A 14,968-nucleotide genomic window follows, 5' to 3' on the forward strand; every position below is an offset into this window, starting at 1 on the left:
TTGTTTATTTCCTAAAATATCTGAAGAGAATCTGTAAAAGTATCCTATGAGATTCACAATCTTAGGTTTTTGGGTAAGAATAATTGGGGGTTTATGACAAATGGTTCAGTCCTTTCTTAACTAGGCTTGTAGGTCCTTTTCACTCTTGATTATGTTACTAGGTGACCAGAAAGTGTTATTTTAAATGATGTTATTGCAATGATATGCAGCTATTTCGAGATTATCAGCTTCAATGGATTGTTCCAGAGTTTGAGAAGACATTGTCAAAAGAGCTAGGTAGTTCATAATACCTCTGGATTTTGTGTGGTTCATGGGATATATTATGTAGGAATTAAAATCTCTCATTATGCTTTCTACTAAGGCTGGAAGGATCAACTTGTCTGTGAACTTATGCAGGAGCCTTGAATGTTATGATAGTTTGTGTAGTACCTGCATTTATGCTCCTTTTCCAGTAAGTTTCAATTTTATTGCTAGTCATTCAATATACTTTGTTGAACATCACCTCAGATACTCTTCTCCCTCTTTGAACTATGGATTGGCCTTCTACCAGTCTATTTCTGCATCTCACACGAAGCATCCCTGTGTAGATGTCTGTAGTTCACTTGCTTGGCAAATGGTTGGCTTGCTTGCTTGCCCATCATGCAAGAAGCACAAATCTCTGGTGAACTATGGGTTGACAGGTAGGCCTTTTACCAGTCCATCTCTATGCATCACAAAACATCCATGTGTAGATGTCCACACTGCTTGTTCGAATATCTGTTAGAGTCGATATTTGCTTGAGCCATCACTATTGTCACCTTAAAGATACGATTTTCAACACCTTTTGCAAACAATTCCTTGTCCTTATCTAATTTTCATACATCTTGATGAAGGTAGGCTTGATCATGACAAAGAGTAGCACTAAAATAAATAAATAAAGCTGTAGTCTCTTCAACCAACCTCTCCTTCTCTTTTCCACCCCCCGAGAATTATGCATATGAGTGGGTTCTACCTCTTGGTCCTTGCGGTGTCTATTGTATGCAGACCATCTCGACAAGAAGCCAGTGATACCTTTGTCAGGGTTCTTGTGTCCCTACAAGCTGTGTGAGTCTATGTTTATACATGTTGGTCTTGCAAAAGGAAAGAGGGCCACATAGTGGTGGTCCTAGTAGTAGTAGCAGCAGCAACAACAACAAAGAAAGAAAGATATATGAGACACAAAATAAATCCTATTTGACCAAAAAACTGAAATCAATGTGAGAGTACACCCCCATGGGGGTGCCTCCCCTAAGGGAAACTAGAAGTGTGTATCTCACCTTCATGAATCTCTGGATGGAACTAAGAACATCATGGAAAAAGTCCATGTGTCGGGAGTAGTTCTTGCCAGGTCATGTTGTGAGCTCCACATGGGCTCGACAAAGGTACCATTGGGAGGCCTGTTGTCTCTAGAACATGTCCAAAATTTGCTCAAGGCATCTTTGACTCCTCTCTGTGGGATGTACTATGGGCGGCGTAAGGTAGCATGACATTGAGATGCGGTAATGCTGGTACTGTCATGGTCATGACGCCTCCCAATCACTTCTTCACCTATGAAGAAGGAATTTATGATCGCTTGTTGTCTGGGATTGGATCTCATGAGTCTGGCTATAAAAATGGGTAACCTCGTGTACAAAAGTGTGGTGCATCTCTAGTCTAGGTAATCAGTCACTCTCCCATGGTCAATGTATTCATGGGTGAAAAGACAATTAGATCTCATAGTGTCTAGTGCATCGCATCAAAGAGTACTGCTCCCTATCCACCTCTTGTGTGTCATGAAGTGCGTAGAACCTCAAATCTCTACAATGTTGTGTGACCATGCCCCAGGTGTAGTCTCTATGAAGTGCGTATGACCTCAAATCTCTACAATGTTGTGTGACCATGCCCCAGGTGTAGTCTCCAGGACACCATCGGAGCAACAATGGCATTGCCATCTTCTCCAATCACGGGCCGATGGGCAAGCCTCCGTGGGCGGCCAGCCAGAAGAAGTATGAGATCTTCCTCGGCCGCAAGCTGGACCACAACCGCATCCAAAACTCGGAGCGCACATCCCGGGGCACTCTTTGGGTCACCCAATGTCTCTCCCTCCAGGGGGGTCCACCTCGACGAGTCCATTTGAAGCCTCCTGCGAATCCGTGTGGTGTAGGAAAAGAAGGGCACCTCCTCCACCGGCTCAGCTAGGCCGCCCCCGGAGGGCCAGACCGGATCCCAGTGGACCTCCCTTAGGGGCTACCCTCCCACAGCCAAAGGCGCCATCTAGAGGCGTCCTGCTCTGAGATATTGGGAGGGTCAATGTGCCACTCCTTCCCCAAACGTCCTACCACTCTAATCATCTGCCAATGTATCCTATCAAGACTCCCATCCATCTCGGGGTCACTCTTAGTGAGTGGCTGAAGTAGGCCTCCAGGTCCTACACGGAAGAAGCGGGGGTGCATGCTGCCACGCTTCATCAACATCCTCAAGGGAACACCAGTGCGGGAAAACTGCCCCAACCATCTGCTGTTGTCTCTCCAAACGTGAAGTCCTTTCCACCAGGACTCATGAATGGCTAAGTCAGTCTCGCCCATCCGCCGCCCTGTCCCTCGCATATGCGCTAGGGTGTCAAGCCTCACCTCTGTCTCCATAGGTAGTCTGCTCCAACGGCCAAAGGACCTTGCTGGACATTGTCCCACTGTGCCCAACCAATGTGAGTCCGCTTGCCGAGCATACGTCCCTCCTGATCTCTGGGTGCCACATAAGGGGCTGTGCTCAAACTCCTCTCTGCATTTGGGCGGAGCACGGATGAGACCCCCTGCCAGTCTCTGCTATACCCTGTGAAGACTCCTCATCAGAGGGGAGCCCTTCCCCATAAGGGGGGCCTCTGAGAAGATCGATCTATGTGAAGGCTGCCACTGTCCCCCAGCGTGTGGGGTGTTCCTCAGAAGCCCTCGTTGTAAGAGGAGCTTCCAAGGCTCTGCACCTGGGGTGAGGCCACGAACCACCAACTTGCCCAGAAGGGCCCTGCTCTGTATCTCTGGATCAATGACACTCAAGCCTCCCAGTACCTGCGGCATGATCACCGTCTGCCAAGCTACTCGGGCCCTAGTGTTCCTCGTGCCGTCTGAACCTGCCCAGAGGAAGTTCCGTACCAACCATCGGAGCTGCCCAATGCATCCTCTGTGAAAGCACCAACGGGAGGCAATATACCAGGCCGTGGCAAGGACTTGGTCTGTCACTAAGACGCAACCTGCTAGGGAGAGTTTGGCCGAGCTCCAATAGAGAAGCTTGCGCCAAGCACTCTCAAGGACCAAGACAATTTGCTGTTCTGCTGTAATGTCAATACCCAGCTGGCATCCGGGGTATCTCGCTGTCTGGCCCCCGTGTTATCCATCTGAAGCCAAAGTCACTCCCCCACTCACGGATCTTCTGTCTCTCCTCAAAGCCAGTGAAGAAGCCTATGGATTTCGTCAAGTTGATCCGTGCTCCTGAGGCCTCACAGTAAATAGCCAGGGCGCCTCTGACTCTCTCTAGACTCGTTGTGGTGCCCCCAACATACAAGGCCGTGTCATCTGCAAACTCCGAGTCAAGTAGCTCCTCCTCCTGTCTGATTGGGAGCCTCAACCCTGTGAGACCCGCCCCTTGTGATCTCAAATAGTAGCCCAAAGCCTCTGCCACAAACAAGAAGAGGAAGGGAGCGAGTGGGCAGCCCTTCCGGACCGAGCGAGAGGAAAGGCCTCGCGTGTGTGTCCTCCGATAAGCATATGACTAGAGCTCCCTGCATATAGCGTTGAAACTCCTCTGACCCATCTGTCTGAGAAACCCAATCTCCTCATAGTGCCCTCCAGGAAAGACCACTCCACCCTGTCGTAGGCCTTCTCAAAGTCCAAGAGAAGGACGGCAGCGGCTGTGACTCCTCCCTGGACCAATCCACTGCCTCCCAGAACGTGAAGATGTTGTCCAGTGCTCCTGGACAAACCGAGTCTGTGTGTTGTCATGGATGATGTCTGTAAGATGGGGCCGTAACCGCAAACTCAAGACCTTGGCGAGGATCTTGTATGCAGTATCAAGCAAAGTGATCGGCCTCCACTGTTGGATATCTGACCTATCTCCCCCTTTCGGGATCAAACAAATCCACCCCCTGCTCAAGGACTGAGGGAGAAGGCCTATGTCAAAAATCTCCTGGCAAGCTAAACGGAAAGGGGTGGAGACAATCTCCCAAAAGTTTCGGAAGAAGGCCGGAGTCAAGCCATCCGCACCCGGGCCCTTCTGGGTCGGGAGAGCCTTGAGGGCTTCCCATAGCTCCTCATATGTGAAAGGCTCCTCAAGTCTGCTGCATAAGTTGTGCGAGACTACTGGCGGAACGTGATCCCAAACTAGCTCTTGGGCCACAAGACCAGCTGGGGTCATCCTCTCCATCTGAAAGAGTTGGCTGTAAAAACCGGTAGTCATGTCTAGAATCTCCTGCGGGTCAGTGTGCACGATGCCCCGCGAGTCCCGGAGACGTTGTAGCTGTGTGCGTGCCGATCGGGGTCCAGTGGTCTGAAAGAACTGCTTCGTCATCCTGTCCCCTTGCAACACCCATCGGGCTCGGGAGGAGTGATAGAACTCAACCTGCCGCAGCTCCGTGTCCTGAAGCTAGCGCTCTCGAATCTGTCACTAAGCCAATGAGAAACTGGGTCCTGCTCCCTGAGCCTCTCGATGGAGGCGAGGTCTCTCCTCAAAGCCCGCTCACACTCTTAAAGGGTCCTCCTCCGCCTAAGGGCATGAGCCTGCAGCTCCTCAGTGCTCCTCTGAATTGCATTTGCCACCCAAGCAGCCCAGCCCTCAGGCGGTGCCATCTTTGACTGCTCCCAAATCCCTGCCATGACCTGCTGAATCTCCTTGTCCTGTAGAAGGTCCTCTGGAATGCGGATCCCCTTCTGGGGGAGACCTCGGCGGGGTTGATCCAAGTGAAGTACCACTGGAGATTGGTTTGATATCGTGGTACCTGCCAGAATCCTGGTAGATCCGCCTCTCTGTAGTGTCCAGTCCCCAACATAGAAACGGTCTAATCTCTAGCAATCCATCGTGTCTCCTCTGACCAAAGGAGAAGAGAAGGCTGCCAGGAGTCCTGCTGAAATCTGGCTCTCTCCACTGGTCTCTGCCATTGATCATGAAAATGAACTGCTCCCAGGTGCTACGCTCTGCTGCTGGCATCTCAGAGAACGAGGCGCCGCCCTGCTTGTCTTCCCCAAACTCCAAGTTGTTGAAGTCACCTCCAACAATCCAGGAGTCTACATCCGGAAGACACTCTGACAGCCTCCTCCAAAAGGTCGGGCGGTGTTGTCTACACACTGGGGCATACACGTTCAGGATATCAATCCTGGACTCTCTCGTCCAAACTCCCATCCAAACTGCCCGTCTTGGAATGAGCTCACCTTGATCGTAGACCTTTGAAGCCAAAGTCTGTGAGACTGAGATTCAGACGCCTCGGCTCCGTCCTACTACGGCGAGGGACCACTCCTCTGGACCTCTCCCTGGGAGAAGGTGATGGCGTCGTCTGATGTCTGCGGCTGAAAACATGTGCTCTTGAATCATAAGGATGTCCACTGTCCGCCCTACCACTACCCTCTACAACTCTTGCTGGAGTATCAGGTATTGCGGCTGGCTACGAACACGGTCGTGGAGCCCGTGTACGTTCCACCTCACTATGGTCCAGCTCATAAGGACGGGGGAGTCGGGAACAAGGCTCTCCTATGAGTGGGTGCCTGTTCTAGAAAGACTACCTTGTGTGATTTTGTGGAGGGTTTAGAAGACGAGTAGTCAATGTCTGTGCGGCGCCGTACCAGGGTGGATATCGGCTCAATACCGATCTTCCGTGCCCACTTCATCATGAAGGTGGCTTTCACCCCGAACAACTCCACACACGTATGGAGGGGCCATAAGTGTGGTTGCTCCACCTTTGCCTCCAGCGGCACTCTGATAACTCCCGTCGCCAAACCACATACCGGCTCCTCGCGCGTGAAGCTCAACTGAGAGTTCACCTCCGCGTCATGGGCGTACCAAAGATCTAGTCCCTGTGGCCCCATTCACTCGTCCATCATGAGTGTAATCTAATTACCCAAAATAGCATCAAACACCTCCGGGGATCACTTCTCCAATTCTGCAGAGGCAAATGGAAATCTCCAAACGGGGTGTGTCTGAGATCCCACTGCACTGATAAAACCCCCCTTCCGGGGTTGAAGGACCATGAGCGTTACCTCCAATGGTAGAGGATATGAGGTCGGAATCTCCAGATAGTTCCAGGGTCCTAACCTCCAGAAGACCCACGGTAAGGGACGCCCAGGCTGGAGGTTAGGAGCTGCTGATTGGGAGGACGAGTCTCGTCCCTTAGGATCCCTCCCTGAACGGACCTGCTGCTGCGATGAGGAAGCAGAAGGGGGCGTCATCATTCCTTTGCCTGCTGACAGGGGTGTCGAAGCGGAAGAACCTGCTGCTGAAGTGGAGAGGGGGGTGGCGGGAGAGGGGGGGGTAGGGATGCGGGGGACAGAGGGAGGGGGGCGGGTGGTGAGAGTGACCATAGAAGAGGGGGTTGAGGGGGGGAGGAGGGGGCGGAGGGAATCCTGGAGGGGGAGGGGGAAGTGAAGAGGAGGAGGGGGAGGAGGAGGGATAAGGATGAGCCCCCCCTGCTGATCAGGCTCACCGGGGCTCTGAATCGGCTCCTCCGCGGCCCTCGTCAGGCTAGCATCTACGGCTTCCGCCATTGCCGCATCTGGAGCTCCTGGGACTCGCTGCTGCTACAAGGGTAGGTGCAGAGGCTGAACCTCCGAAGCTGGAGGATCGGCTGGATGGGCGGTGGTCTCTGGCGGTGGAGGAGGTGGCTCCTGTTGTTCCTCCTTCAAGGCCTCTCGATCAACCCTGTCCCTTTCTTTGCGATTGGCCCTCTGCCTGCGGCGTTTGCGGGCGTGCTTGCTTGGTTTCTTTTTCTTTGTAACCTGTGTCCAGTCCCCTTCTGAGGGGGTAGGTAACCCATGGGGTCTGAGACTCCTGTTGCTCTTGCTTGAGAGGGCGCTGAACTCAAGCCTGCTGACTCTGCCTACTCTACTGAGGAGGGAGGGAAGGCGCACGAGGGAGGCCACGGGGGCAATCTTTGGCGAGGTGACCCATCTATCTGCACCGAAGACATTGGCCTGCTAACCCGGAGATCACCACCCTTTGGCGAAGTGTGCCCTCTTCTAGGGTCTCGAGACGGATCAACTCTGGGAGGGACTCTGGGCTCCCAACCACCAGTATGATCCTGGGGACTCCATCATCTGCTCGAATTGAGGCGGCCGACTCTGGCGGGGACTCAAGCACTGTGCCAAATGCCCGACCAATGGAAGGGAGGATGGCTTGATACTCCTTGGGGAGCCCTGGGAAGCAGAGTGTAACCGGAAAACGTGGAACATGGTATGTTGTATCCATGTCCTCCACTATGAATCCATGATACCAAGGAAAGAGGTAGACAAGATGTGGGCCGAGGAGGATGATGGGGCTCTGCTCCACAAGTGTCGAGGCAGTGTCGGGGGAGTTCAGTTGGATGAGGAAAATGCCTCGTCCATAGATGGCGACCTCTTGGATGTGGTCTCCCTCTAATGCCAAGCTCGCTTGGATCCACTCTCGCACATGTCTCCGTGTAGGCATGAGGCCCACAATTCCGCCCACAAGCGCCTTGTCTAAGAGGGACTGAACTGTGTGCTGTACCTGTTGCTTGTCAGCTGGGGAAAGAAGAACCTTAATAGCTGTGGGATTCGAGGGTGCTACCATAGGGCCCCTTTGGCCAGACTAAGGGTCACCACCAAGGTTTTTCTTTCGCCTTAACAAGCACAAGTGCTCCAGCTACAGGGAGGAAGAAGAAAAAGGAAGGGCGAGGAAGAAGAGGGGGAAGCGGAGACGGTGAAGAAGGGGGCAAGGATAGAAGTGGAAGAAGGAGGGCAAGGACGGCAGAAGGCGGAGGAGGAAGGAGGGCGAGAAGGCGAGGAGGGAGAGGAGGAGGGAAGGAGAGGGCAAGAGGGCGGAGAGGAGGCAGGAGAGGGGAGCCGGCAGGGGAGAGGAGGACGCGGGGGCGGAAGAGGCGGAGGTGGTGGTGGGTGGAGGTGGAGGAGATGGAGGCGGAGATGGCGGAGGTGACGAGAGCGGGGGGGGGATGGCGGAGGTGCAACAAGCGGAGGGGGAGGCAGTAGAGGCGGCAACAGAAGGGCGGACGGGGGCGAGTAGAAGGGGTGGTGGGGAGGGCGAGGGAGTGCAAAGGGGGAGCAGAGCTACTCCTTGTTTATGAGGCCAATTCTTCACTTGCCATGCATGGATTCACTGATAGTGATTGGGCTGGTTGTTCCGATACCCGCATGTCACATAGTGGCAATTATAGCCATGGGCACTCTCTTTGATGTGTTTGTGTTCATTTTAGATTTTATATTTTGTTCCATAGCCCTCTCTCTCTCACACACACACACACACACACACACACACATTGTGGGTTTCTCTCATAGGCAATAGCGCGATGTACTATTCTTATTTCTCGTCACACGCATCAACCTTGAGTAGGGGTTGTAGACTAGAGCAAACAATGGAAGCCAAGGAGATGGAAGCAATGAAGGAAAACCATATTGCTGTAATAGATCCCTGTGTTTAGTGGACAGATGGATGAGAGCAATAGAACTTGTATGGCCTCACATCACAACATACAACATATCAACTGATGTACACAACTTTTTGCAGGCCAAGGGCCTAGGGACCTTTTTTTAAAAGCTACAATCCTCCTTACCAACACCTACTATGACAGAATATGTAATTCAATTCATTACCGAGAAGGTCAAGTATGGCATACTCATGCATAATCAAAAGCCTATCCAAATCTACCTCAGTAGATCTACAATCAAGGAAGCTTTCTCATTTCAAAAGCCACAAGAAGACTATCCAATGAAACATTTGGATGCAAGGTTCTCATAAATTCAAGAATTGTTCCCACTTGGCACAAAGTCCCAATGCAATGGAATACGCCATGATATGATTCTGGAGCCAGTATGCCAAGAAGCAGCCAAGTTTATGGCTGAAATGGTCAATCATACAGGAGTGAGAAAATACTTTGTCCATAAAAGCTCTTACACTCCTTGGCAGGGACAAAATACAAGATTGGGGTCAACACGTATCCTTGTTGCTAACAAAATAGAGAAATGAGTACAAAGTACACCTAATATGACAAAATCCTAGGACAGGGTGTCCTAGTAGCACTAATTGTACTAACCGGTACATGGACTAACTATACCAAGCGTCCTAACTGCCTATAACTAGGCCTACAAGGAATGAGTGGCACTTATGGATAGCCCATAGAATGGCCTACAAACCCTCCTCCATGGTATGGGCTAAAGTATCGTGGACACGTCTCAGAATACCTAAAGAACTTATGTTATGGTTGCACATCTTCATCCTATAGGGATACAACAACCTATGACTGTACAGAGCATAACAGGTTATGTCACCAGAGATACTAAGTTAAAAGCTTGCCGGAGCTTCAAACTTAGGTCGAGGAAGAGCCTCTCTAAAAAGATGACATGTTGTCTTCAATGAGAACATAAGACAACTAAATGTCACCTGTTGATAATCTCTCTCTGACATAGTGATCATGAGCCTCAATATGCTTTGTGCGGGCATGGAAAACTGGATTCCATGCAATAGCCACACCACTCTGACAATCAATGAAGATAACAGTAGGAGCTGTCTGACATGCATGAAGATCTGCAAGTAACTTCCGGAGCCAAACACAATCCACTGTAGCTGTAAAAGCTGCTCTGTACTCAGCCTCGCAGCTAGAAGTAGCAATTGTAGTCTGCTTCTACTGAACCAAGAGACACATAGCTTCCTTTACTTTGATTAGTTCTTTGGCTTTTATCTTGAGCTGAGTGGAGTGAGCTCCTCTGAAACCCATATCTTGGTGTCTCTCAGTTTGTTACTTTGCTTGAGGATTTTGTTCCTTGCTGCTTTGTCCGAATGCCTTGGGGAGAACACCAACCAGCCCAAGACCAAAACAGATAGCAGGTACTAGTTCTGATCCCACACCACGTAAAAACTTAAGGAAGCAAAGCGTAAGAGGGGTGTGTAAGGATGAACCGGGTGCTAAGTAGAGGGGAAGGGGAGCGTAAGAGTGTGAATCAATTAAACAAGTAAACTGAGAAACCAACAGCCATTAAATAGAGCTCGGAAGAAAGAGATAATGCCGCCATGTAGCCTATGACGCTCCAGTAGGAACTGGATGACCAGAAAGAAACAAGGAGGGTACAAAAGCCACAATGTGGAAATCAAGGGGTATAGACAAACCAAGTCATCCTGGCAACAAGAGTACTTGAGCGTGAAGTGCCAATGCGTTAAGTACGTGAGGCAAATTAGTCAAGGGAACAAGCAAGGTGGCGGAAGGAAAAGAATGGTGGCTTATGATAAAGGAGAAGGCAAGCCATACCTTACGGTGATGGCAACAAAGGACGTGCAAGCAAAGCTAAAATAAATGAAAGTGATAGAGAAAGCATGACCAAAGCCAAAGGGGAGAACAAGGTACGTAAAATGGGCATCAGATCACAAAGCGTAATTGGGAGCTGCACCCAGGGAAATGCTAGAGTAGGCTGTCCAACCAAGAGCACATATAAAAAGAGAGTAAAGAGGCGGTTGAGAGGGAACTGAGGGCGAATGCGCTGAAAGAGAACCGAGACCTAGGGTGGAAGCAAGAGAACCTGAGCCAGGAACAGCCAAGAAGGAGGCTTGCAACAGTGAAAAGAAGACAGCCTTGAGGATGTCTTACCGAGCGTCGAGATAGCAAGGAGGCAATGGCAATAGGTGGCGCAGCTGAGAGCAGTCATGAAAGAAGTTGAGATCATAGCAAGGAGGCAATGACAAGGTGGCACAGCTGTGGGAGGGAGATGAGAAACACTAGCGTTACATAAAGAAGAGAGACGGTGCACAAAGTCATGCAATGTTCCGCTGGGTAGAGGGGTGGGGGGGGGTTTGGTGGGATTGGAGTGGGTTTGGTTGAGTGAGGAATGGGTTGTGTTAAGTGTTGGTTTTAAAGAGGTACAACACAACTAATATTATAATAATATGCACCGAATACCTCATTAATCCCCACCATTTGCCAACTCACATCTACATACCATTCTTCATAAATGAATATTATTCCTTTCATTCAACCAAATCCAAACGTATTATGAAAAATGTTATTCGCCAAATTACAAGGATTACCAAATGGCCGTATTACTTAGTCAAGAAATTAACATTGTAAGATAATATATTGCAAGTAAACTACAAGCAAAGTCAAAATCCTAAAAATATATATGGAATGGAATTCCAAGCAATATGCCTTAGTCAATAGAATAGAAATCTATAGGTCAATTAAGTCAGAGCATTCATCTAACAAAGTCAAAGATTTAAATTACATGAAACAAGCCATGTGCTTAACAATATAGGGGGTGTGTGCGCTTTTACGTGCATATGTTTAATAGGGTATTAGTGAGTACGCATGTGTGTGTGTGTGTCTTAGAAATAATTTAGAGATTGATTAGAAGAAATACCAAAAAATACATTAATTTAAAAAAATGTAAGTTATTTAGAAAAATGAAATTTTAATTAGCAAAAAGGAAAATTTATTGGGAAAACAAAGGATTAGCCCAAACGCTCTATGTGTGTGTGTGCGCGCGCGCCTGTGTGTCTCAAAAAATATGTCAGAGATAAGTGTGCGTGTGTGGTATGGAATATGCCAAATACACATGTCAGGATGTTCTGATCATGCAGATAGACATTGAAAAAGCATTTGATATGGTCAGATGGGATTTCACTGCAAATGTCATGATAGATTGGGTTTTGGGCATAAGATGCAAAGGGTGGTTTACTGGCTTTATGATGGTGGCACGGCATCCTGTTTGTCTGATGCTCTTTCCTCTTCATGGTCATTAGGGAGCTCTGCCCGTCAGGGCTGTCCATTTAGTGCTCTGCTTTTTGCCATTGCTACACATCCACTCTTGATGCATATGGATGATTTGGTTTCTTGCTGGTGTTTGCATGGCATTAATATTCCCGGAGCTGCTCCTTGTGTTAGTCAGGCCTATGAGGATGATTCTTTCTTTTTTCTTGGAAATTTTGTCTCGTATATTCGCCATATTATGCAGGCTCTTCACTCATTTGGCCTTGCAGCGGGATTGAAAGTGAACTTTGCAAAATCCAAACTCCTTCCTCTCCATGCAAGTGATTGGCACCATATTTTATGGCTTGGATTGATTTTGCCTGCTACTGATCAGATTATCCGTCATTTGGGCTATCCCATTGGTTGGTATATTTCCCTGCCACAGGAAAGATTATGGATTTTACAGAAGCTCTTTCATAAAATAGATTATTGGAAGCTCTCCACATGGCCATTGCATGTTCGCCTTCGAATAGTGCAGTCCATTATAATGACCTATGTGCAATTTCATTTGCCTTTGATCCTTGGTCTTTCACAGATATTGAGAATTTCATATCCAGGGCAATGGAATGCCTTTGGCTTACTAAAAGGGATCCTAGGGCAGTTCGCTTACTGAAGTACAACCATGTCTATTCGCCCAAGATGCATGGGGATTTAAATATCTTAAATATTCACACCCATGTGTTAGCTTGCAAGGCTACACTTTTGCTTACTTTCCTAGAGCAGCATCAGCCATGGACACTTATGCTCTCTTGTATGTTTGCTTCTCTTCATATTGATGCTTTTGGACAGTGGATTCCAGCTCTGTTAGATATTATCTTTGGGCATCTGCATGGTACTATTCCTGGCTGTCCATTTTGTACTCGCCTCCTTCGGGATTGGGCAATCTCTGCTAGAGCACTTGCATTGGTTTGTTACATCCCTCGGATCTTGGAAATACCCTCCGTCTGTGGACTATTGATTGGAGTAGGGTCTTTGATCCACCATTGGCTCATCTTCAACATAGGGAGGCCTACTTTCTGCATCGATTGGGTATCTCCACAGTGGCTGACATGGTGGATGACAGGGGCCTTACTCTTTCTTTTCCACAGGCTAGGACACGTTTCTCTTTGGGTGTGCATCACAGGCCTATATGGCGTATTCTTACTTCTAAAGGAAATGTAGGAAGCAAGAGAGTTGGAGCAAAACGTAAGTTGAATAGAGTAAGAGAGTACAACTTACGAAGGAGAGAAGGTTTTGTCTAAGTGACAAAACCTTATCCTAACCACTAACTGTAGTTAGAGATCCTAACTGTGGTTAGGAAAAAACCTCTAAAGAGGGAAAAGTGCCCCTAACCCACTTATTACATTCCTAGAATATGGCAATAATTCTAACACCCCTGCAGTGCCAATGTGATGATGTACAAGGAAATGATCAATCACCAAAAGGAGATAAGTTCAGGGCACTGCGACATGCCTCAAACTTCTCACGTGGAAGTGCTTTGGTGAAGATGTCTGCAACATTGTCATGTGTTGACACATAGATCATACTGATCTCCCTTGCATGAACTTCTCTTTGACATAGTGATAATGAACCTCAATGTGCTTCGTGCGAGCATGAAACACAGGATTGTCTGCGATGGCTATAGCACTCTAACTATTAGTAAGAATTGGAGAAGGACCCTCCAATGAAAGATGAAGATCAGCAAATAAACAACGTAGCCACACACGCTCAACTGTTGCTGTGAAATCTGCCCTGTACTCAGCTTCACATGAGGAAGTAGCCACAGATGATTGTTTCTTGCTTAGCCAAGAAATGCAAGCATGTCCCAAAAAGAAACAATTATGACTTGTGGACTGCCTAGTGTCATAATTTCCAGCCCAATCTGAATCACTATAAGCATGCATCTGCAAGTCACCCCGCCTGGGACACATCAAGCCATAAGACTTTGTGCCTTGCAAGTAACAGAAGATGCGTTTTACAGCCTGCCAATGTGTTGTCTTTGGGCTGTGCATATATTTGCTCACCTGAGATACTGCAAATTGAATATCGGGCCGTGTATTGCACAAATAAATGAGGCATACAACAGCTTGTGGAACCCAAAGCAATGAGTAGTAATCCCTCAAAAACATCATCTGATGTGGAAGAAGCTAGCATATTAAAGTCAGCATGTGTATGTGCTGAATTCTCTAAAAAGATTACATCTTGGTTGACAAAAATCTTGCGTGCTGCAAGATTGTAGAGACGGTAACCTTTGCTCTGTGCACTATACCCAACAAATATGCATTTAAGTTCCTTGTCTGACAGCTTATCTCGAAACTCAACAGGCACATGGGCATATGCAGCACATCCAAAGACATGGAAATGTTCCACTGAAGGCTTTCTCCCACGCCAAACTTTATAGGGACTCCTTGTCTTCAAAGCCTTAGTGGGAGCCCGATTCAAAACATAGTTGGCACACATGAGACCCTCAAGCCAAAACTTTTTGCTCGTGAGCATGCATCTATCCATCTCCATAAGAGTTCTATTCTTCCGCTCAGCTTTACCATTTTGCTGAGGGGTCAACCTCACTGTAAGCTGATGTGTGATGCCTTTCTCATTCAAATAAGCCTCAAATTCATGAGACATATACTCCCCCCCTCTATTGTGCGGAGTGTCTGCACCTTGAGTCCTGTTTCATTCTCAACCTTTGCCACAAAGTGTCGATAATACCTAAACACATCTGATTTTTTCTTTAAACCATAGACCCAAGTGTAGTTTTAGTCATCAATAAATGTGACATAATACAGATAACCAACCAATGCAGGAGTCCTCGTGAGACCGCAAACATCACTATGAATGAGCTGTAATTTCCGAACAGCTCTTACTACACCATCCTTTTTTAAGGGAGACCTGTGCATCTTCCCAAGTATGCACCCTTCATAGGCATGAGGGGGAGGTGACTCCAAGGGAAGCAAAGCATCAACCATAGCATGTTTCTGAAGTGTCATCAAGCTGCCATAACTCATATGCCCATATGTGGCATGCCATAACTCC

The 14,968-nt window shown here is 48.4% G+C and overlaps 1 protein-coding gene across 3 annotated transcripts in view; it reads left to right on the plus strand.

Annotated features, from left to right (window-relative positions):
* The window catches only part of LOC147895776 (Protein kinase superfamily protein), a 151,092-nt gene that overhangs the window by 86,116 nt on the left and 50,008 nt on the right, over positions 1-14,968 (plus strand). For all 3 annotated transcript variants that reach the window (XR_015541886.1, XM_087382522.1, XM_087382521.1), the window contains exon 7: positions 210-276. Coding sequence is in view for 2 of the 3 variants with exons in the window: in XM_087382522.1 (XP_087238648.1) it covers positions 210-276 (67 nt within the window). In the remaining variant the exon portion in view is untranslated. The remainder of the gene's footprint in view (positions 1-209; positions 277-14,968) is intronic.

Source organism: Dipteris shenzhenensis, chromosome 12 (genome assembly GCF_047967505.1).
Source record: "Dipteris shenzhenensis isolate YYH24624 ecotype China chromosome 12, Dip_SZ_1.0, whole genome shotgun sequence".
Classification (NCBI taxonomy): Eukaryota; Viridiplantae; Streptophyta; class Polypodiopsida; order Gleicheniales; family Dipteridaceae; genus Dipteris; species Dipteris shenzhenensis.